This window comes from Hippopotamus amphibius, chromosome 15, assembly GCF_030028045.1.
Source record: "Hippopotamus amphibius kiboko isolate mHipAmp2 chromosome 15, mHipAmp2.hap2, whole genome shotgun sequence".
Classification (NCBI taxonomy): Eukaryota; Metazoa; Chordata; class Mammalia; order Artiodactyla; family Hippopotamidae; genus Hippopotamus; species Hippopotamus amphibius.
The window spans coordinates 4,845,556-4,868,888 of NC_080200.1; the positions used below are offsets into that span (position 1 = coordinate 4,845,556).

The window sequence follows — 23,333 nt, forward strand, 5'->3', positions numbered from 1 at the left end:
GGACCTGCAGGGGAAGCCCAGGACCCCACCTGCCCACCCACCCACCGGGAGCATCCCTGACTGAACACACAGTCACAAAGCTGGAGGAACAGTTTCATTTATTGCGCCCCTTGCTGGCGGCCCCAACCCACCCACCTCCCCTTGTCTTTGCCTCAGCATCCAAGCCTCCGATAAATAAGTCATCTGGGCTCCTCCAGTGGCTGCAGGACCCCGGGCCGTGCATCTTTAGCCGCAGCCGCAGGCCGCCGCCGAGAGCTGGGGCAGCCGCTGCCAGCGGTGGCGGTCGTCGAGGAAGGCCACGTCGGCGTAGCGAGTGGGCCGGCAGCAGGGCCCGCCATGGGCTCGACCCTGGCCCCGCAGCCAGGCCAACGTCAGGCCGTGCTGGGTGCGGGCGCTGTGGGGACAGCTGCCGGCACAGTAGCGGAAGATGACCGTCTCCTCTGACGTGTAGCCCAGGCCCAGCTCGGCCACAGGCAAGGACAGGCTCCACAGCTGGCACGGGCCGGCCACAGCTCGGCGCGGGCGGGTGCCTGCAGGGACAAGGGGCAGCTGACAGTGGACGGGGTCTGAGATGGAAGGAGTCGGGGAGTGTGAGGGGTTCTGGGGTCCTTACCCAGATGTGGCCTCCAAGTCCCTCTGTCCACCATTGACTCGGACAAGAGCTCCCCCTCCGCCACAGGAGCCCTCCAGGCCCCAGGGCCGCCGCCGAGGTCCAAGTGCAGGATCAGGAGCATCAGATAGCCTAGCAGGACTCGTCCTGTGGCCATGATGACGGCAGGTCCTGAGGGTGAGAATGCCCTGCGTCCTTAATTTATCCCCTGGCCTGAGCTGGGGGGAGATAACCTCTTCACTGCCGGCCGCTGCTCGCGCACGAAGGCACCCGCGTCCCACACCTCGGGCCCAGGCAGTCCCGCTCCTTCTGCCCCACACCCCATCCTTCTAAGAGTTAAGGGCGCACACCCCCCCCACGTCCCATCCAGACATTCCACAGACCTGTTTCCGACACCCCCTCCGCCCCCTGATTTACGAGTGTGGTAGCGGCAGCCAGGGCCGAGCCCAGGGCGGGCAACCCCACCCCACCTGCTGTCCGGAGGGAGAGGTGGGAGGCCCCGTGGGTCCCCCAGTGGGGGCCCTCCCCACTCGGGCAGGGTGCTGGGGCTCGGTAGCCCGTGTCGCGCACCAGGTGGCGCAGATGCGTGTGGGGGGAGGAGGCGGGTTGGCAGGTGGGTGAGCTGATGGGGAACCCGTCATAGCTCCGGTCTGCAGGATTAAGACATCATGCCCCTGTCTCCGGGCCTGGCCCAGCCAGCGTCAAAACAGGAAAGGGGAGAGGCGCGAGGACAGCCAAGAGCTGCGACACCAGGGGCAGGAAGCTCCCCCCACAGGGGCTCCTGTCTCTAGAAGGCCAACCTGAGCCCCCTGGGATCTCAGTCCTGCCCTGGGGTCGGAGGACATCAGAGCAGGATGCGGGGGTGGGGTGCCAAGCCCTGCTCCGGTCCCTGTGACCTCCCCACCCTTCTCCATCACCCCAGGGAAGTGAGCCTTCATCCCCAGCCGTGAAAGGGGACTAAACCAGAGCCCCTCCCACATGGGGTTCTGAGGACAGAAGACAAGTATTTAGTGTGTAACACGGTGCCTGGTACTGTGCAGGTGTGAGAAATTCTGAGGCACAGGAAATATGAACAGCTTGTGGGGGTTTGATGAGGTGCTTGGTCTCACGCAGGTGAGACCCTGCACCCAAGCTTGGCCGACATCAAAGTCCGCTTACATGTGGCCGGGGGGGGGGGTGTGTGTGACACGGGCACGCCCACTGGTAGCAATGTAAATCTGTGGCAGCTGAGCATTCGCTACGGAAACCACTAATCACATCCCTTTGATCCTGGACACCTGCTTCAGGAACTCCTCCTGCTCAGGTGAGCCAAGATGCAAGCTCAGGGCTATTTGCTGCCTTTTGTATCAGCGAGAGACTAGAAAGGACCTCAACTCCAGCCATGGGGGACTGCTTCAATGATTTTGGTGTGGTTATTCTTCTTGCACTGCTTATTAAGACTACTTTCAGATGGGGGCTTTCCTGGTGGTGCAGTGGTTAAGAGTCCGCCTGCCAATGCAGGGGATACACAGGTTCAATCCCCAGGCCTGGAAGATCCCACATGCCATGGAGCAACTAAGCCCCTGTACCACAACTACTGGGCCCATGAGCCACTACTGCTGAAGCCCACAAGCCTAGAGCCCATGCTCCGCAACAAGAGAAGCCACCATGATGAGAAACCCATGCCCTGCAACGAAGAGTAGCCCCCGCTTGCCACAACTAGAGAAAGCCCGTGTGCAGCAATGCAGACCCAATGTAGACAAAAATAAAACAAATAATGAAATAAACCTTTAAAAAGAAACAAAAAACTACTTTCTTATGGGGGTGGCGGGGGATGTCACGTCTCCAAAGTTACCCAGAATTGAGAAACACTGGTGGGATTCGAACCCACGTCCCGCTGAATGCAAGGCCCCTGCCACTGGGCCACCTGGCCCGGCCTGGTGAGGAGGCCTTAGGCCTCAGTCCACGTGGCATGCAGAGCAGGGGTGAAGTTGCCAGGGCAAGGGGTAAGTGCTTCCTTCACGGAAGGCCTGGCGGAAGGATGGGGAGGGAGGTTGGAATGACCTGGGACATTCCTAGGAATTAACCTGACATCTCAGGCATTCCCGTTCGGCAGCCAAGGGCCTGGAGAACTGGGTAGGAAAGTTTTCCACCCGCGGTCTCCAGCTTGGGCAAGACGGAAGCCCGGCATCCTGCCCCCAGTCAGATCACGCAAACGGGGGTTCAAAAGTACTCCTGCTGCCAGATTCCGTTTCCAGCAACGTGACTTGTCCACGAACTCAAAAGGCCCTCCTGCTACAGGAGCCCTCGTGATGCTGGATAAAATAAATGCCTCACCAACTTGTAAGAATCTAAGGGAAACCCCAGAAACATCACTGGGAAGTTGAAAACTAGGGGCCAGATGGGACGGGAGGTGGCGCGTGTGGGAACCAAGAGACTGAGGTTCTAGAAAACAGCGTGTTTATTGGGGGAGCCTCACTCCTTGAGGGAGAAGTGCATCTTGTCGTTGATCATCTTGCGCTCGGGGTTCAGGCGCTTGAGGATCTGGGCCAGCACGTTCACCGTCTGCTCGCTGCTCAGCCCCGTCTTCTTGGTCTGGAACTTCTTCAGCAGGTCCTTGGTGGTCATGGGCTTCCGCGTCAGGTAGCGGCGCACGGCATCCTCGGTCACCTGCACGTCGCTGGAGGAGGGGAGGTGGCCGTCGGCGGGCGGCCCTCTGTCCCCGAGGCCACCCCCAGCCCCCTCCCTGCCCCGGCCATCCTCGCCAACTTACCCGCTGCTGGGGGTCGACTTCCCGGACTGGGGCTGAGGGGTCGACTTCCCCGACAGGCTCTGGGGCCCGGTGTCCAGCCGCAGCCGCTTGGCCACCGGCGTCTCGCTGGTCCGCTTCCCTGTGGGAGCAGAGGCGGCACTGAGCCTTGGGGCTGGGAGGCCAGACCCCTGGGAGGAGGGCTGGCCGTGCAAGGGGCTCGGGGGCAGACAGGATGCTGAAGGGGAGGACAAGGACGGGGTCAAGAGGTGGAGGCGGGCGGGGGGGATGGGGCGACCACTCACCCTGCTCCAGCTTGCTGGCGGCCGCCCGCAGGGTGGAGGAGGTGCTGCCCGGCTCTGTGCTGGGTGTGCCCGGCCGGCTGTTGCCCCGGGAGCTGCCCCCCGATGGCTTCCGCTCCCTCTTGGGGGGCGTCTTCTTCTTCTGTGGAGCCCAGGGTTGGGGATGTTGAGTCTGGAGAGGGACACCCCGTCCCCCCGCCCCCCTGCCCCGGGCTGGCTCTTACCGCCATGAAGAGCGCCGAGGAGGCCTCGCTGTCAATGTCGCTCTCCTCGGAGCTGTCTGACTCTTCGCTGCTGTCTGCGTGGGGCCAGAGCGGGGGCGTCAGGACCCAAGACCCCGCACCCACCCTCCGCCCCGTCCCAGATCAGGGGCCTGGGGGCGGGGGGGTGGGGGCTGCAGCTGGGGGATCCCACCCTTCCTGCGCTTCTTCTCCTGCGGCGTGGGCGCCTTCTTCTCCTCCTCCTCCTCCTTGTCCTCCTCGGGCGGCTTCTCCTCCTCACTCTCCTCGCTGCTCTCGCTCTGCTCATCCACGCCCTTGGGGCCCTCCTCCTGCTGCGTGACCTTGGGCTTGCCCTCCAGCTCCTCCTGGGAGCTGCTGTAAGACAGAGAGCGGGCAGAGGGTGCGTGAGCGTGTCCGCAGGCCGGCCCAGGGTCTCACACCCGCCTCCCGCCTGCCTCACCTGGAGCCATCGGACATGTAGTCCACCTCCTGGCCCTCGAAGTCACCGTCATCACTGTCCTCAAAGGCCTCGTCGTCTGACCCCTTCTTCTTCTTCTTCTTCCTGCCCCCCTTGCTGGGCGGCGCCTTCTTTTTGGCCTTGGGGGCTCTGCCACCTGGGGAAGGGTAGACAAGGTGTGGGGCTCAGATGGGCACGCATCATGTTTTGTGTATTTGGTGACATGGGGACATCTCTGGGGCCCTGCCGACCAGAGACAAGATGCCAGGACTGGCCCCAATTCCTCCATGAAGCAAAGAGCTGGCCCAGGGGCGAGCCTCTCACCCACAGGCCAACTGAGCAATCCCGACTCCACAGCCCCATCACCCCCTTTCTCTAACTCTCACATGCAAGGCCACCATCCCTGCCCTCAATCACCTGGGCCAGACACCAGGCAACCAGAGACCACCCCTTGGCCCAGAGCCCACTGGAATGACTCAAACTGGCCAGTCCTAAGCCATTTCCATGGAAATCCCAGTTGAGGCTGTGGCCAAGGCCTTCCTGTGGCCCCCTGCCACCTTCTACCAACCCTGGAGCTTTCCCAAGTGGCCGAGCTCCCGGGTCCAGGGCACAGTGAGTAACCAGGCTTTCTTTTCACAGGCATTAACCTATGAGTCACAAAGCCGCCTTGATAAATTACGACCAGGCACTAATCAGGCAGCTGACCACCTAGCAGACTGCCCTGCCACCCCGGGGGGCTCCTCCAGCCTCACCCTCCTCGCCGCTGGCCTCGCTGTCATCGGACGACATCTCCAGGTCGTCCTCCAGGTCATGGATGCGCAGCTCGCTGGCCTTCTTGCGGCCGCGCTTCTCCTTCTCCTCGTCCTCCTCGTCCTGGTCCTGGTCCTTGAGCCGCCGCTGCTGCATGATGCTGAAGTGGTTCAGGACTTTGTTTCTCCTGCGGGCAGGGGTGGGGGGGGGGGTACGGCAGGGGCTGACTACAGGCCCACCTCTAGGAACCGGGCCTCATCCCCGGTGCCTCCCTGCACTTCCACCGGGCACTCCCCAGAGTGGAGCCACAGACGCAAATGCCGGTGATGAGAGGGATGACCTGACCCCGCATGTGGGGACACACGCATGAGATAGGAACACCCTGAGATCACACAGGGAGAGCCGGCCCTCCCTCAGCTCCCGCTCTGCCCGGAGTCCCTCAGGAGGAGGTCTCATGTGATGCTGATGCCCCAGCACCTCTCCTGGGCTCAGGGCCTTTCTCAGGCAACAGAATCTGGCCGCGGTACAGTCATGTCTATCTGTTTTTATTGCAGTTTATGGGTGCCTTCTTTTTAATGACAAGGGATACTAGTGTTTCCATTTACTGTGGTGATGAAAGTTTTTAAAAATGTGATTGCATTTAAAGAGAGTCTTAGGGTTGTATCTAACTGCAGGAGCCGAATTCATGTGTAGTATAAAAAGGAATGCACCTGTACCCAACATGGTATTGGACGTCCTAACCATGGCTATCAGATAAGAAAAAATAAATAAAAGGAATCTGAATTGGAATGGAAGAAGTAAAACTGTCTGCAGATGACATGTTACTCTATAGAGAAAATCCTAAACACACCACCAAAAAAACCCAAAAAAGCAAAAAAACAATTAGAACTAATAAATGAATTCAGTAAAGCTGCAGGATACAAAACTAATATATACAAATCTGTTGCATTTCTATACACTAACAACAAACTATCAGGAAGAGAAATTAAGAAAACAATCCCATTTATAATCACATCCAAAAGAATAAAATACCTAGGAATAAACCTAACCAAGGAGGTAAAAGACCTGTACTCAGAAAACCATGAGAAAGAAACTGAAAACGACATGAACAAATAGAAAGATAAACCATGCTTGTGGATTGGAAGGATGATTATTGTTAAAACGACCATACTACCCAAGGCAATCTAGAGAGTCAATATGATTCCTATCAAAATACCAATGGCATTTTTCGCAGATCCAAAGCAAATAATTCTTAAATTTCTATGAAAACACAAAGGACTCCAAGTAGCCAAAACAACCTGGAGAAAGAACAACAAAGCTGGAGGTGTCATGTTCCCTGATTTCAAACTATACTACAAGGCTACAGTCATCAAAACAGTAAGGTACTGGCACAAAAACACATAGACCAATGGAACAGAACAGAGTCTAGAAATGAACTCACATTATGTATTCAAGTAATCTATGACAAAGGAGGCAAGAATATACAATGGGGGAAAGACAGCCTCTTCAATCAATGGTGTTGAGAAAACTGGACTACTCTCTCACATCACATACAAAAATAAGCTCAAAATGAATTAAAAGCTTAAATGTAAGACCTGAAACCATAAAGTTCTAGAAGAAAATATAAGCAGTAGGCTCTTTGACATTGGTCTTAGAAATATTTTTTGGATATATCTCCCCAGATAAGGGAAACAGAGCAAAAATAAACGAATAGGATGACACCAAACTAAAAACCTTTTGCACAGTGAAGGAAACCACCAACAAAACAAAAAGGCCTCCCAGTGAATGGGAGAAGGTATTTGCAAATGATACATCTGATAAGCAGTTAATATTCAAAATATAAGGAACTCATACAACTGAACATCAAAAAAAGCAAACAACCTGATTAAAGATGGGCAGAAGATCTGAACAGACATTTTTCCAAGACATACAGATGCCAACAAACACATGAAGAGATGCTCAACACCACGAATCATCACGGAAATGCAAATCAAAACCACAAAGAGGTATCACCTCACACCTGTCAGAATAGCTATTATCAAAAGACAACACGTAACAAGTGCTGGTGAGGATGTGGAGAAAAGGGAACCTCCGTGCACTGTTGGTGGGAATGTAAATTGGTGCAGCCACTGTGGAAAACAGTATGGAGATTAAATTAAAACTACCATGCAATCCAAAATCCCACTTCTGGATTATGTCTTTCCTAAGAAAACAAAAACACGAACTCAAAAAGATGTATGCACCCCTACGTTCATCACAGCACTGTTTACAACAGCCAAGATATGGAAGACAAATACCATACTTATATGTGGAATTTTTTAAAAAACTGAACGTAACAAAACAGAAACAGAGTCATAGCCACAGGGAACTAACAGGTGGTTGTAAGATGGAAGAGGAGTGAGAGGATGAGTGAAATAGGCAAGGGAGATTAAGAGGTACAAACTCTCGGGCTTCCCTGATGGCGCAGCGGTTAAGAATCCGTCTGCTTCGTTCGAAGCGAGAGAGTAGCACAGACATATATATACTACCAACTGTAAAACAGTCAGTGGGAAGTTGTTGTATAACAAAGGGAGTCCAACTCGAGGATAGAAGATGCCTTAGAGGACTGGGGCAGGGAGGGTGGTGGGGACTCGAGGGGGGGGAGTCAAGGAAGGGAGGGAATACGGGGATTTGTGTATAAAAACATGATTGAAGCTGATGTACCCCCCCAAAAAAAATAAAAAAAAAAAAAAAGAATCCGTCTGCTAACGCAGGGGACACAGGTTCGAGCCCTGGTCTGGGAAGATCCCCCATGCCGCAGAGCAACTAAGCCTGTGTGCCACAACTACTGAGCCTGTGCTCTAGAGCCTGCAACCACAACTACTGAGCCCATGAGCCACAACTGTGGAAGCCCGTGTGCCTAGAGCCCATGCTCTGCAACAAGAGAAGCCACCGCAATGAGAAGCCCATGCACCACAATGAAGAGTAGCCCCCACTCTCTGCAACTAGAGAAAGCCCGCCAGCAGCAACGAAGACCCAACATAGCCAATAAATAAATAAATAAATTTATTAAAAAAAAAAAAAAAAAGAGGTACAAACTTCCAGTTGCATGGGGATGAAATGTACAGGATGGGGAACAGAGTCAACAATGATACAGTATCTTTGTTTGGTGATGATGCAGCTAGACTTATCCAATTGTGCTGATCATTTTGAAATGTACAGAAATATCAAATCACTAGGTTGTACACTAGAAATGAACACAGTGATGTAGGTCAATTATACTTCGACAAACAAACTCATAGAAAAAGGGAGCAGGGCTTCCTAGGTGGCGCAGTGGTTGAGAATCCGCCTGCCAATGCAGGGGACACAGGTTCGATCCCTGCTCCAGAAAGATCCCACATGCCGTGGAGCAACTAAGCCCGTGCACCACAACTATTGAGCCCATGTGCTGCAACTACTGAAGCCCACGCGCCTAGAGCCTATGCTCTGCAACAAGAGAAGCCATGGCAACGAGGAGCCCATGCACCACAACGAAGAGTAGCCCCCGCTCACCGCAGCTAAAAAGAAAGCCCACGCACAGCAAAAAAGACCTAACACAGCCAATAAAATAAATAAATTTTAAAAATAAATAAATAAAGGAGCATTTAAAAAAAAAAAAGAAAGAAAGAAAAAGGGAGCAGATTTATGGTTACCAGAAGTGGCAGGAGGGGGAATGGGATGAAGGTGGTTAAAAGGTACAAAGTTCCAGTCATGAGATAAATAAGCATTATCGACATAGAGTGTACAACATGACTAACACGATTCATCACCACTGCTGTATGTTATCTATGAAAGTTATTGAGAACAAACCCTAAGAGTTCTCATCACAAAGAAAAACCTTTTTTTTCTTTCCCTTTTATCTTACACCTATACGAGATGATGGGTGCTCAAAGTTATTGTGGTAAACATTTCATGGTGTATGTAAGTCAAACCATTATGCTGTACCCCTGAAAGTTAGTGCTGGATGTCAATTAACGTCTCAGTAAAACTGAAAGGAAAAAAAAAAACCAAACAGGAATGAAGGTCCGTTACACAAGAACATAAATGTACTTAACACCACTGAATGGTACACTTAAAAATGGTTAAGATGATAAATTTTACATGTTTTTTACTACAATTAAATTTTTTTAAAAATGAAGCACCAATACACAGTACAATGTGGATGAACCTTGAGGACATGATGCTCAGTGAAATAAGCCAGACACAAAAGGACACACACTGTCTAATTCCACTCCCTAGAGGACTCAAACTCACAGAGACAGAAAGTAGATGGTGGGGGCCAGGGGCTGGGAGAGGGGATGGGGAGTGAGCGTTTCATGGGGACAGAGGTTCAGTTTGGGAAGATGAGGAAGTTCTGGAGATGGAGGGTGGGGATGGTTGCCCAACAATGTGAATGTGCTTCATGCCACTGGGCTGTGTGCTTAAAAATGGTAAATGTTATGTGTATTTTACCAGCAGTCGATCCAGCTGTGAGACCTCCTGCCTGGGGGAAGCCATGTAGGCCAGGGAGACCCCACCCTGCTCACCAATTCCTGCTCCAGGGCTCAGCTCAGCCACCCCCCCACCCCACCCCCGACCATCCCCAGCTCTTGCACCACCCTGTGCATCCCTGATGGTCCTCAGTCTGTCTCCCCACTGGACTGGGAGCTCCTTGAGAGGCTGGTGAGATCTGGCTTGGTCGCCACTGAGTCCCCAGCTCCCAGCCCAGGATAAAGTTGGGCGGATGCACCCCATTTCCAGTCGTGCCCCTCACTCACCTCTCCCACTCCTCCTCCGCCTCCTCGGCCGTGAGTGTGCGGTGTTTGGCCAGAGGCGTGAAGTTGTACCAGTTGTGCACGGGGAAGGCCTCGAAGGCCCCGTCAGGGCACTGGGTAAAGATGTAGTAGGATGTGTTCTCTGTCACGCCTCCCTTCTTTATGCCCTTGAACCTGCAGGGAGTTCAAGGTTACGGTTTTCGGCCTGAGGGAGAGGAACCAGCTGCTGCCCCCCCCCCCCCCATCCCCAGGCCGGCCCCCTCTCCAGAGCCACCTGGGTCCTCCCAACAAAATCTGAGGCTGGAAGGCCTCGGGCTGGCCCTTCAACTGTCTGCGGCTGGATTTCTGTATCTGGAAAGCAGGGTCCCCCACCGTGCAGAGCGGGCTTAGGGCTCCCTGCATCATAGATGTCATGGTCCTTTCTGGAAGGACCCTGTTAGACTGGCTGTAACGAGCACAGGGCCCTACCATCAGACCCCCGGGGGTTTGCCTACAGAATCTTCCTTGGGGCTGAACCACTGCCAGCCCCCTCCTAGTCTCCACTGTCACCCACAGGTGGAGGCAGTCTTACAAGGTGACCCTTCCCTGCCTTTAGGCTCCCCTGGACCCCGGCCCACCCACATTCCAGCTGCGGCCTGGCACCCACCGCCCTCTCCAATTGCCCACCCTGTCACTGTCATGCTCTGTGAGGGTTCCGGGGGCTCGGGTGTTTCATGCCTTCATGTTCGCTGCTCTGCTGGAGAGCCCTTCATCCCTCTAACCTCTGTCCTCCCCACCGTCCTGACCCCCAGGCCCCGGGGCGGCCAGCCCCTCGCTGGGCACAGCAGGACCAGAGCCTGGGCTTCCTGCATCCCGGGCCTTCGGAGCTCCTGCCCGGGTATCCCCTAGGCTCATTTTTCCAAGTAAATCCCTTCGTGGGAGGATGAGCCATCACTCCGGAGCTGCCACCCCCCGCTGTATAGCCGGGGACATGGAAGTTCAGCTGAGGGAACCCAGGGAGTGGGGGCGGGAGGGGCACTTACTTCCGGCCTGATTTGCCGTTGACCCGCAGCAGCCAGGGCTGGTCCTCGGGCCGGAACTCCTTGAGGACGATGCCGTACTTCTTCCTCCGCGCCTCCTCCCGGAGCTTGCGGTTGAACTCGCTGCCAGCGCCTGACTCGGGCATCTCCTCCTCTTGGTAAATTTTCTTATTGCTCAGGTCGCGTTCCAGCCGGGCCTGGGAGAAGAGGAAGCAGCACCTCTCATCTGGGGGCCTGATCCTGCCACCAACACCCTTTCCTCCCAGCACACTGAGCCTGAGCGGCAGACACTCAAAGCCAACCTCCTGCTTGGCAAAAACGTGCTCAATGAACGTGGGTGAAGGGATCTGGGTAAGCCCTGTACTGTGTCAATTTTTGAAGCTTTTTGAAAGTTGCAAACATTATTTCCCAATTATTTGAAATTATTTCCCAATGAAAAGTTAAAAAAAAAAAAGAAAGAGGGACTTCTCTGGTGGCGCAGTGGTTAAGAATCCAAGAATCCACCCGCCAATGCAGGGGACATGGGTTCCATCCCTGGTCCGGGAAGATCCCACGTGCCCCGGAGCAACAAGCCTGCGAGCCACAACTACTGAGCCCTCGTGCTGCAACTACTGAAGCCTGAGGACCTAGAGCCTGAGTTCCGCAGTAAGAGAAACCACTGCAATGAGAACCCTGCTCTCTGCAACTAGAAAAAGCCTGCGTGCAGCAACGAAGACCCAACACAACCAATACATAAATAAATTTATAAAAGAAAAAAGAAAAAAAAAAGAAAGAAAGAAAGAAAGAAAGAAATCTCAGAATTCAACCACTTCTCATAACCTGTTTGGTCCAAACCCCATCATGGCTCACCTGGTCCCAAGCCTTCACCTCCGCTCCTCACCTGCCCTGGACCCCATGGTGGCCAAATCACTTTACAATTCTGTTTGTAACCCTTTAATAGCTTCTGCTATGGATGGATGTTTGTATCCCCCCAAAATGCTTTTTTTGTGTGTAGGTGTGGGTGCTGAATGCTTGCGGGATCTTAGTTCCCCGATCAGGGACTGAACTTGGGCCCTCAACAATGAAAGTGGGGAGTCCTAACCACTGGATCGCCAGGGAATTCCCCCAAAATGCATTATGCTGGAACCTAGCCTCCAGTGTAACGGTATCTGGGATGGGGCCTTTGGTGGGTGATTAGGTTATGATGGATGATTAGGTTATGACAGCAGAGCCTTATCACTGGGATAAAAGATTCCAGAAGGCTCTGTCCCCCTTATGCCAGGTGACACAAGCGAAAATGATATGAGACAGGAAGCACGCCCTCACCAGACACCAAATCTGGTGGCACATTGATCTTGGACTTCCAGCCTCCAGAACTGTGAAAAGTAAATGTCTGTTGTTTATACACCACCCAGTCTCTGGTATTCTGCTATAGCAGCCTCTATGAACTAAGACTGCTTCCAAAGACCTTTCTAGAGACAATGGGGGCTCTGAGATCATCTGTAGGAGGCAGCCCTCTCCCTTGCCCAGATAAACCTCGGCCCCAAATGTCCATTGGTGGGCACAACTTCTTTCAGGAGAAAGCCTCCTGCAGGGCAGACATATCTCATCCCCAGGGATGCCCAGCAGCTCAGCCTGGGCCTTAGTCATCATTTATCTCCACTTTGGGAGAGATGAGGATACTAAGCCTTAGTTATTATCACAACTAAGCAACTATTACAACCACCAAGTCCAGGATCGGGTTCTCTCACCCCCTCAGAACTGCGACTTACCTGATTCCAAGTAGCGAGGTTGACTTTATCGGCTGCATTGAAAGCCATGATATTATATTTTTTGGTGGTATTTCTGGAATGGACAAGAGGAGGCAGTGCTCAGTCAATCAATCATTCACTCGGTAAGCCCTCCCTGGCTAAGCCCTTTGCGCCCCCGCAATGTTGGGGACCCTACGGGTTCCCAGTCTGCCAGGGGAGTGGGATCCATACTCCCAACCCCATTCAGGAAAAAAGGGACAAAGATTTCAGGGAATCCAAGATGTAGGGGTAACTGGGAACTCAGCCCTGGGCAAGGGGGTGGGCAGGCAGGGGATGCCTCCTGAAGGAGGAAGATCCTGGAACTGAATTTTGCAGGATCAACAAGAACCCACCCAGCAGAGTCACGGTTGGCAGCAGAGAGAATGACTGCGAGGGGGGTGGCAGCGTACTCTATATTAATATACTCAATCATTCACTCCATCCAAAAACCAGTGATGCCCCAGAGGCCTCAGTTCAACCCCAGCCCTGGAGGGAGACTCAGGAGGTTCAGGGCACCCCTGGAGGCTCGTGAAGATTTTAATCCCTTTTTGGGGGGAGAGGGGGAGGTGGGGGTCAGGAACTTACTTGGGAACTCGAACGACATACTCAGTGACATTCTGGCTGCTGGGGCCCTGAGAAGAGAGAAAGCAGGATGGTGAGTGCGGGGCTACGGCGGCCGCCACCTGGACCTCCCGAACCGCCTCGCCGCACACTTACGAGGGCCGCCATGGGCGATGGGCGATGCTCAGGGTCCGGTCCGAACCTCGTCCTTTTCGCCTCCCCTGGGGTCCGCGTCCCTGGGTCCAGCGGAAGCCGCCCTCGAGCTGGTGGGCCTCTGCCTCCGATCGAGCACCCCGGTGCCGGGGTACAGCAGATTGTGGGGAAACCTAACCCGAGGCGGCGCTGGGTCTGCAGTCAGCCTCGGAGGCCTCTAGTCCCACACCTGCACCTGCGCCTGCGCGGCCGCCTAAACCGGAAACGACACTCTCCAGCAGGCCGCCTCGGCGCAGCCTACCCGCAGCTGAAGACAGCGCCTTCTGTCGCCGGCGAGCTGGCGGACCCCAATATATGGCCCGACAACCCAATCAGGCCGCGTGGGAACGCCCCCAGCGTGACGTCACACCGGAGGACCACGGGGCATCTTGGGAGGCGAGAGAGAAAAGCGCTCCGCTAGCGGGAGCGGGGGCGCCTTGCGCATGCGCCACTCCACTCCGGAAGTGAGTCCGGGGAGGCCGCGTTACCACAGCAACCGAGGCCTTCTCCTTCGCACCCGACCGCAGCGGCTCTACCTGGGCGTCTTCGGATTTCATTTCTAACCCCTGCCCTGGGGTTAACCCTATCATCTCGCCAAATGGTCGGGCCGGGGGCTTTTGTGACGTTGAGCTGAGCCAGGAGGGGTCAGGGCCTGGGTGGGGATGGGGCGCGATCACCCCACGGGCCGCTGGTGGGATGGGTCTGTGCAACTCCAAGCTGCCCCAGATGGGCAGGCCCCTGAGGCCCCAGGAGAAGGGTAACATCGCGGGGGTGGCTGGCTTACGGTGGGGAAGGGAAGGAGGCTCTGGAGGGCGGGAGAGTACAGGTGTCCCACGTCCCCCAAGTCCACCCCCACCCCCTCCCCCACTGTGGTAGTAACACAACTGCGCATGCTCGGGGCCAGTCTTTCAAAGAGCCGCTTGACCACCTGCTGTGCTGGGTTCTGGGTAGTCCGTGGTCGATGTGGCAAACCAGCTCCCTGTTCTCTTGGAGAGTACGGTGTGGAGGAGGAGACGGTCTCAGAAAATGGTACCTGTAACCCAGGAGGAATCGGAGCTGCCACAGGGAAAGAGCAGGTGGCCCTGCGGGCTCAGGGAAGAGGGGAGGTTTAAACTAGGAGTTGGCTAAGCAGAAGGGGAGGGAAGACAGACACCAAAACTGCACCGTAAACTACAGCACTCCATAGATGTGTTTGACAGTTGCGGACATTCATCAACTCGGCACCCACTACGATATGTCGGAAACCATGCCAACTACTAGAAATATAGGGACGAGGAAGACAAATAGACCTCGTCCTCGTGGAGTACAGAGTCTGGCTGGGGAGGCGAACAGAGCAAGTAAACAGCCACAGTCATTACTGATCATGCCCACTGCTGGAGGGAATGGGGTTCTGAGACTGGGAACCATGGGGCGGGAGGTTTTTTAGACAGCATAGAGGAGACCTGATGGGTGAGCTGCGACCTGAAGGACTTGGGATAGGGAATTCCAGGGGCGGAGGGTAGGGGGAGGGGAGGACAGCAGGAGAGTGATGTGTTCTAGGGACAGGATGGAGGCCACTGGGCTGGAATGCAGTAAGGAAGTGGAGGGTGGTATGGGATGAGACTGGAGGGATGGACAAGTCCCCGCCCCTCTCTGAGCCTCAGTTTCCTCAGCTGTAAAATGGGATGATGGGGCTGTTTTGATGGTGCACGCAGGAGATGGTGCATGTGAAGGGCCTGGCCTGCTCGGGTTCACCTCCTCACCCACACAACCCCCAGCAGTACCAATGCCTGCCATGCCTGGATATACCACTGGGCGTGGACCTGAACCCCCAGATGCCACCCTAGGGCAGAAGTAGGTCCTCCAGCAGCCCAGTGTCTGGCATCACCAAGTGCAGACACTAGGCTGTGGACACAATCACCTGGGTCCCGCTGGCCCCTACAAGCACCAACCCCTCTCCCTCCCTCTTGCCCGGGGCACCGCAGACATCCTCACGTCCCCCTTGATCATCTTCGTGATGGGCGGCCCAGGCTGTGGCAAAGGAACGCAGTGCAAGAACATGGCGACCAAGTATGGCTTCTGCCACATGGGGCTGGGCCAGCTGCTGCGGCAAGAGGCCCAACAGGGCACCCGGCGGGGCCAGAAAATCCGTGACATCATGCTGCAGGGGCTTCTGGTGCCCACGGTGAGAGATCCCGGGCACAGGGGCAGAGGGATGAAGGGGTGACATAGGAGGAGCTTCCCGGGAAGGCCCTGTGGGAGCCGAGGGGCCTCGAAGGCTGGGGCCACTGGCTGCTGCTTTGCTGCCCGGAGACTCTGTGTCCTCAACTGTGAGATGGGAGAGCAGCTGGACCCCCGGCAGGAGGCTGGGGTGCGGGTCAGATGACGTCATTCCTATAAAGCGCTTGGCCGAGTGCCTGGCCCTTAAGCGCTTGGTAAACTTAGCTAGTATTTATTCCCTTTGTGACCCCTTCTGCCACTGATTCCTCACTGTGAGATGGAAGTCACCCCAGTTCCTCATGGCAGTGACGAGCAAGCCTGGCACATGGCAGAGGCCCGCTCAGCGGCCTGTTGCTGAGCCCCGGTCTCAGGAGTGCTCCCGGAGACACCAGCGCATCAGACCAGACTCAGAATCCAGGGCGGGCGCTGGGTGGGTGTTCTCCCAAATACACCAGAACCTCGCAGGTGAGGGGCCCCCAGGCACTGCATGCAGCCGCCTCTTCCCTCCCCAGGGTGTCATCCTTGACATGATCAGCGATCACATGCTGTCCTGCCCGGAGAGCCGGGGCTTCCTCATTGACGGCTTCCCCCGGGAGCTGAGGCAGGCCAAGGAGTTTGAGCGCATTGTGAGTGACCCCAACACCCGTGAGGGCAGAAGCTGGGCCCCCTCCCCGCCTCGGATGCAGATCCGCAGGGGCCAGACCCGGGGGAGAAGAGTTGATGACGGAGATGCGGTTTTGCGTTATCTTGGGGACGGACGGTCAGACTGTTGGAAGCGTCTGGAACCTGGGTGAAGAGCTGGTGGGCTCTCCGAGGGTGGGGACAAAGTCGTTTTGTGTTTTGTTTCGTTTCGTTTTTGGCTGCACCACACAGTGGTGAGGGATCTTACTTCCCGGACCAGGGATAGAACCTGCGCCCCCTGCAGTGGAAGGGCAGAGTCCTAACCACTGGACCTCCAGGGAAGTTCCGGACAAAGTCATTTTAACATCTCCCCTCACCATCCCTGGCACCCGGTAGCAAACTGTTTGCCCGCTGAGTGACAGGTGGGTTTAGCATCATCTCTGGGCCGTAAAGATGGAATGTAACTCTCCGCTCATCTATTTATTTAACCTCCTGTGCTTGAAATAGTTGTTAAGGACAAGCTAAGTCCTCTGGACTCCACCAGGCACACAGGGTCCCTGCTCTTAGGAAACAAAACAGAAAATTCTGGTAGTGGTAAGTGCAGTGAAGAACAGAATACAAAATGATAACAGGAGAGGTGCAAGTGGGCTACCTCAGTTTGGGGGATTCCAGGGGGCCCCCCTGTGCAGAGCTGAGCGATGGAGGAGGAGCCAGCAGGGCGGCAACACTGACGTCATGAAAAGCCACCCATCCAGACACCTGAACAGGAAAAGAGAAACTGTGGCAGTTTGGGGGCCTCCCGGCTTTCCTAGCACTCACTGGACGCCTGGCAGAAACGCATTCAGGCGCGTTCAGGGAATCAGACAAAGGTCAGGGGGCCAACGGGCTGGGGGGGGGCCCGCCCTCTGTGTGCACCTCCGCTGAAGCAATCCTGTCTGGCTCCTTGTGATGAAGTTAAAAGGCAAATACTGGGCTCCCTCTCCTGGTCTGGGAGCTTGGAGGGCAAAGGCCGGGCTAATGAATGGCTCAGCGCCGAGCCAGCGCCTGGCCTAAAGCTGGCACCCAGTCACCCACGCCAGCTGGATAGGGCTCCACAAATGGCCGGAAAGCATCAGGACAGAGGCTACAAACTCCGGGCCCTCTAGCCCCATGTGATCCAGCGACGTGTTCAGTTTGGACTCTTCAGCGTTTGACCGCCCCCTCCCCGCCCCGCTTCTTTTTTAATTAATGGCCAACCTTCAAAAAATCCGGAGATGCCACATCTAAACTCCCAGCTTCTGTTGAAAAACGCCTGACTTGGCAACACAGGGGCCTGCATGTCCCCATGGCAACAGCAGCGTGATCTCCTCCTGAGCTTTTTACCAGCCCAGCGCTGGTCTTGACACTGCACAGATGAACTCTGATCTTCCAGAACGTTCCAGGCACCCGCACCGTTAGCACCCGGCTTTTCTCACCGAGGGATAAGGGAGCTTGCCCGGGTCACACCATTCAGGTGACTGAGGCCGGACCGAGGTCCCCATTTTCACCACGTGGACGGGCTGTGCCCTCTGTGCTCCCCGCCATCTGCCCCTACACCCACCCGCTCCCTCTCCTTCACGGAGGCCCGTTTAGGACCCTGCTTGTGTGGTGGCTTCACGCTAAGAAGAATAGGAGACATGCTTTTCTGTTGTACCCCTGTGGCTTTCAGAAGTGAGAGAATGAAGATAAATGGGGCTCTGGGTTAAATGAGTGGGGGTTTTTTGTTTTGGTTTTTGGTTTTTGTTTTTTTCTGGACTCACTGCCAGCTTACAGGATCTTAGTTCCCCGACCAGGGATCGAACCCTCACCCTCAGCCATGAAAGCAGAGTCCTAACCACTGGACCGCCATGAAATTCCCAAGAGTGGGTTTTCTTTACGAAGAATTTTCTAGATCTCTGCGAGCTGCCTGGGCCCCTTAGGGTCTGTCCAGGGTCTGCGTTGGAAGGCGTCCCTGGAGCCACCCAGCTTAGACCTTCAGCCCTGATTCCGCCGGGCTGGCGGGCCTGTTTCAGGCCACCTGTGGCTCGTGCGAGTTGGAGCAGCAGGTCAGGCTTGAGGCTGTAGCTCCAGAACCGAACAGACGTCTCAAGCCCAAGAACACGATGCCCAGGAATTCTTCCCTTTGCCCTTCCTGCGCTCTCCATGCTTTGGGGGACAAATGTGATGAAATTCACAGGAAGCCAGGGCTAGACACCACCTCGGCGTTCCCAGAAGACCAAAGTCTGCATTTCACAGGTGGGGAAACCGAGGCCCACGCAGGGAAGGTTCCCTGAGGTTGGCCCCTGTCCTGTGGGCAGCATTGGGCTGGCCTAGGTCACCCACTGGCTTTGGAGCCAGTAAGACTGGGGCTCAAGTCACACCCGTCCACTCCAGGTCAGCTCCTGTGCAGCCTCAGTTTCCTCATCTGTGCACAGGAATACCACCAGCATCTCCTTGCTGGGGGTGGGGCCGATGCCAGGGACATTTTCACATCTGTTTCTGAGATGGCTGCAGTCACCTCTGCGCCCGTCCTGGGAACACAGGCTGCTGGGAACCAAGGGGCCTGTGAGCGTTTGTCCAGAGCTTGGCCAGGCCCGTGGCGAGTAGCGTCTGCTGAATGAATACACAGGAATCCCCCAGGAAGCACCCAGCTCGAGGGGCCGTGGGCAGGACCAGGCTGGCACATTCATGAACAGCCTCCCCACAATGCCCAGGGCAGGAGGCCCACTTAACGGGGGCTGACGTTTCTCCCCAAGAGTCACCTGTACTGTGGGGCCCAAAGATGATTTGGGGAGGTTCACAGAAGAACGTTTGAAAATAATGATGTGTGTTTTCAAACATTTTTCCCTAATGATAGCCTCACAGGAAATTGCCAAGATGGTGGAGAGGTCCTGCCGGACCCTTCACCCAGCTCCCCCGAATGGCCACATCTCATTCAACTGTAGCCCAATATCAGAACCAGGCTGTTAGCCCTGGTCTGTATCTGTTTTCACAGTCACCTCTGTGGCATGTGACATCCACTTTCCATTTCCCAAAATGCTACCATTACCTTAAAAAAAAAATTAAGTAGAAAAAGGAAGTGGATGGAATGCAAAGCCTTAAATAACAGCACTGGCAGTGAAACACCAACTCAAGTCAGTCAATGAATGTTTCCCCTGAAAAGCCTGGCCCTCAGGAGCTGGGGACCAAGTGAAGACACCTGCTGTCCTCACCACAGAAGAGAAGTGTTTGTAGCATCTGTCTGTGCCCCGTGCCCCTTGAGCGGAAGAGCCAGTGAGGAAATCTTTGGTGTTTTCGAGATGTCGCATTTCACACACGTACAAAGTTGGAGCCACCAAAGGAGTCTCCACGTACCCAGATCAAACCATGATCACAGTTTCTTTCTCTCTCTCTCTCTTTTTTTGGGCTACACCACGTGACTTGCAGGACCTTAGTTCCCAGACCAGGGTTCGAACCCATCCCCTTGGGCAGTGAAAGCGCAGATTCCTAACCAGTGGAGCACCAGGGAAGTCCTGCATGATCATGGTTTGGCCTCGCTTACTTTATCGGTGCCAAAATGTCGCGTCAAGGTTGCCGACTACATGTTCTGAAGCCTACCCTGAATCCCATCATGGGCCTTTCCTCCCCCAGCTGCATCCCAGATGATTAACGTGAATCCCTTGAGACCATTCCACACCCCGTCCATATCTGCATTTCCCCCGTGGCTGAAAAATGTCTCTTTGATTCCCAGCTGGTCAGATTTAGGAGTAGAACGAGGTCCACACCTCGCCAGGCATCTCCTGATCCAGGGTGGACAGTCCTCCCTGCCTGCTTCCTTCCTGCCCTTGACTCACTGGAGACCCTGGGTCATTTGTCCTGTACAGAATCTCATCCTTGGGATTGTTCCACATGCCTTACTTGTCTCTTTCCACCCCGCATTGGTCCTATTGTGAAGCGTTCTTACAATAGATTCGGGTTCCATCTGTTTTGTGCTTTTCTTTTATTAATAAGTTTATTTATTTATTTACTTACTTACTTACTTATTTCCTTATTGGCTGTGTTGGGTCTTCGTTGTTGCGTGCAGGCTTTCTCTAGTTGTGGTGAACAGGGGCTACTCTGTCGTGGTGCGTGGGCTTCTCATTGCAGTGGCTTCTCTTGTGGAGCATGGGCTCTAGGCATGCAGGCTTCAGTAGTGGCATGCAGGTTCAATAGTTGTGGCTCACAGGCTCTAGAGCGTAGGCTCAGTAGCTATGGTGCATGGGCTTGGTTGCTCCAAAGCACGTGGGATCTTCCCGGCCCAGGGATCAAACCCATGTCCCCTGCATTGGTTGGTGGATTCTTAACCACTGCACCACCAGGGAAGTCCCTGCTTTTCTTTTTAATCCATGTATAGTTTAGTATATATTTCCTAAAAGATAAAGACTTTTGTAAAATTGTATCATGCTTCTGTTATAATGCCTTAATATCCTTCGTGTCACCAGATAACCAATCATTATGCAAATTCCTGTGAACAACTCAAAATATTTTCCTTTTCACATCTCGTCGTAATCGGGATTTAAGTAAGGCCGGCCTGCTGCGATTGGTTGCTTTGTCTCTGTCCTTTCCATCTACGGGCAGACCTCATTTTGATGCACTTTGCTTTATTGCATTTTTTTACAAATCGAAGGTCTCTGGCAACCCTGCATGGAGCAAGCCTCTCGGCGCCACTTCCCCAACAACTTTCGCTCACGTCGCGTCTCTGCGTCACGTTTTGGTGATTCTCGAAATATTTCAAAGTTTTCATTATGATTGTATCTATTATGATGAGCTGTGATCAGTGCTCTTTGATGTTATCGACACTATTGAAACTGTTTTGGGGCGCCATGAACTGCACCCATGTGAGATGGCGATCTTAATCAGTGAATGTTGTGTGTGTTCCGACGGCTCCGCCGGCCGGCCGGCTCCCCATCTCTCTCCCTCTCCTCCAGCCTCCCTATTCCCTGAGACACAACAGTGTTGAAATCAGATCAGTTAGTAACGCCACAATGGCCTCCAAGTGTTCATGTGAAAGGAAGAGTCGCATGTCCTTTACGTTAAATCAAAAGCTAGAAACGATTAACTTAGTGAGGAAGGCACGTTGAGAGCCAAGACAGGCCCTGAAACCTGGGCCTCTTGCACCAAACAGTTAGCCAAGATGTAAATGCAAAGGAAAAGTTCTTGAAGGAAATCAAAAGCGCTACTCTAGTGAATGCACAAATGATGAGAAGATGAAACAGCATCACTGCTGATATGGAGGACATTTTCGTGGTCTGGATAGAAGATTGAACCAGACAGAACATTTCGTGAAGGCAAAGCCTCATCCAGGGCAAAGCCCTAACTCTCTTCAGTTCTGTGAAGGCTGAGAGAGGTGAGGAAGCTGCACAAGGAAAGTGTGAGGCCAGCAGAGGTTGGTTCATGAGGTTTAAGGAAAAAAGCCACCTTCGTAACAGAAAAGTCAAGGGGAAGTAGCAAGTGCTGGTGTAGAAGCGGCAGCAAGTTCTCCAGAAAATCTAGATAATTCATGAAGGTGGCTACACTAAACAACAGATTTTCTTTAAAAAAAAAAGTATAAAAACTTCATTAGCACACATAATAATAAAGAAAATTCTAATATGTAAATCAGCTGAGATTAAATTTTGACATAAAATCATACCCCAAAATATTAAAGTACAAATTATGTCCAATATTTATTTATACACACACACACACACACACACACACACACACACACACACACACACACACACACAATCCTACAAGTCTTGGGACAGGTGAGGAGATATACTTTTCTTTGCAGAAATTTAATAGAGATCATTATCTAACCAATGTTAGGAAAAGTGAAGGACCTGTATTCAGGTGGGAAAGGGAGGGCAGGTGAAAGGTACAGGAGAGAACAGGTGTCTAGGTATCAGGATAATTTTGAGGATTTGCAAGAAGCTTGTGAGAAGGGATGTGGGCCCTGTTCTTAGCAGCTCCCAGCAGCCTACAACAGATTGTCAAAGTAGACCAAACAGCCTTATACTGGAAGAAGATGCCATCTAGGACTTTCATAGCTAGAGAGGAGAAGTCAATGCCTGGCTTCCAAGCTTCACGTATCAGGCTGACTCTCTTGTTAGGGGCTAATGCAGCTGGTAACTTTCAGTTGAAGCCAGTGCTCACTTCTGCAAATCGTAGGGCCCTTCAGAATTATGCTCAATCTACTCTACTGTGCTCTAGAAATGGAACAACAAAGTCGGGATGACAGCACCGCTGTTTACAACATGGTTTACTGAGTATTTTAAGCCCACTGTTGAGACCTACTGTTGAGAAAATTAGGGTTCTTTTCAAAATATTACTGCTCAGTGATGGTGCATTTGGTCACCCAAAAGTTCTGATGGAGAGAGACAAGGAGATTCCTGTTGTTTTCATGCCTGCTAACCCAACATCCATGCTGCAGCCCATGGATCGAGGAGTCATTTCAACTTTCAAGTCTTTTTTTTTTTTTTTTGGCCGCGCCGCACAGCATGCGGGATCTTAGTTCCCTGACGAGGGATCAAACCTGCAGTGGAAGTATGGAGTCTTAACCACTCGACCGCCAGGGAAGTCCCTCAAGTCTTATTCTTTAAGGAATACATTTCGTAAGGCTATAACTGCCATGGATAGTGATTCCTCTGATGGATCTGGGCAAAGTCAATTGAAAACTTTCTGGAAAGGGTTAACCATTCTAGATGCCATGAAGAACATTTGTGATTCGTGGGAAGAGGTCAAGATATCAACATTAACAGGAATTTGGGAGAAGTTGATGCCAACCTTCATGGATGACTTCGAGGGGTTCAAGACTTCAGTGGAGGAAAATATGGCAGATGCGGTGGAAATAGCAAGAGAACTAGAATTAGAAGTGGAGCCTGAAGATAGGACTGAATGGCTGAAATCTCAGGATAAAACTTGAACAGATAAAGAGCTGCTTCTCACGGGTGAGCAAAGAGAGTGATATTTGGAGATGGCAGCTACTCCTGGTGAAGATGCTGTGATGATTGTTGAAATGACAGCAAAGGATTTAAGATATGACATAAATGTAGTTGATAAAGCAGCAGCAAAGTTTGAGAGGACTGACTCCAATTTTGAAAGAAGTTCTGCTGTGGGTAAAATGCTATGAAAC

The 23,333-nt window shown here is 53.5% G+C and overlaps 4 protein-coding genes across 7 annotated transcripts in view; 1 reads left to right on the top strand and 3 right to left on the bottom strand.

Annotated features, from left to right (window-relative positions):
* Positions 1–51: 51 nt before the first annotated feature.
* Positions 52–767, bottom strand: PSPN (persephin). Its single transcript, XM_057708911.1, is given in 2 exon segments — positions 52–602; positions 605–767. Coding segments are annotated over 2 exon segments (540 nt in total). The 3' UTR covers positions 52–225.
* Positions 768–3,037: 2,270 nt separating this feature from the next.
* On the bottom strand, positions 3,038–13,615 carry GTF2F1 (general transcription factor IIF subunit 1). The gene is made up of 12 exons (XM_057708238.1): positions 13,346–13,615; positions 13,214–13,260; positions 12,611–12,683; positions 10,863–11,056; positions 9,844–10,014; positions 5,071–5,255; positions 4,322–4,475; positions 4,055–4,236; positions 3,865–3,938; positions 3,644–3,782; positions 3,363–3,480; positions 3,038–3,269 (listed from the first exon to the last, which is right to left on the bottom strand). The coding sequence occupies exons 1-12, from the start codon at positions 13,355–13,357 to the stop codon at positions 3,065–3,067; spliced, it is 1,554 nt and encodes a 517-aa protein (XP_057564221.1). The 5' UTR covers positions 13,358–13,615; the 3' UTR covers positions 3,038–3,064.
* LOC130836171 (adenylate kinase isoenzyme 1-like) lies at positions 13,616–16,553 on the top strand. Of its 3 annotated transcripts, XM_057708241.1 has the most exons (4): positions 13,621–14,718; positions 15,346–15,545; positions 16,093–16,206; positions 16,454–16,553. In XM_057708241.1, exons 1-4 carry the CDS (start codon positions 14,568–14,570, stop codon positions 16,457–16,459), a joined length of 471 nt encoding a protein of 156 aa, XP_057564224.1. In that variant the 5' UTR covers positions 13,621–14,567; the 3' UTR covers positions 16,460–16,553. The 3 variants fall into 3 exon arrangements, with proteins under 3 accessions (XP_057564225.1, XP_057564224.1, XP_057564223.1); XM_057708242.1 differs by having other exon boundaries at positions 13,616–13,845; positions 16,093–16,496; XM_057708240.1 differs by having other exon boundaries at positions 16,093–16,496.
* Positions 13,818–23,333, bottom strand: part of KHSRP (KH-type splicing regulatory protein) — a 31,293-nt gene continuing 21,777 nt past the window's right edge. Inside the window, exon 20 of one of the 2 annotated variants that reach the window (XM_057708234.1) lies at positions 13,818–14,414. In XM_057708234.1, the coding sequence (XP_057564217.1) occupies positions 14,055–14,414 (360 nt within the window). In that variant the 3' untranslated portion in view covers positions 13,818–14,054. Of the gene's footprint in view, positions 14,415–16,836; positions 16,961–23,333 lie in introns of those variants that run through there. The other variant, XM_057708236.1, reaches the window with a different exon arrangement.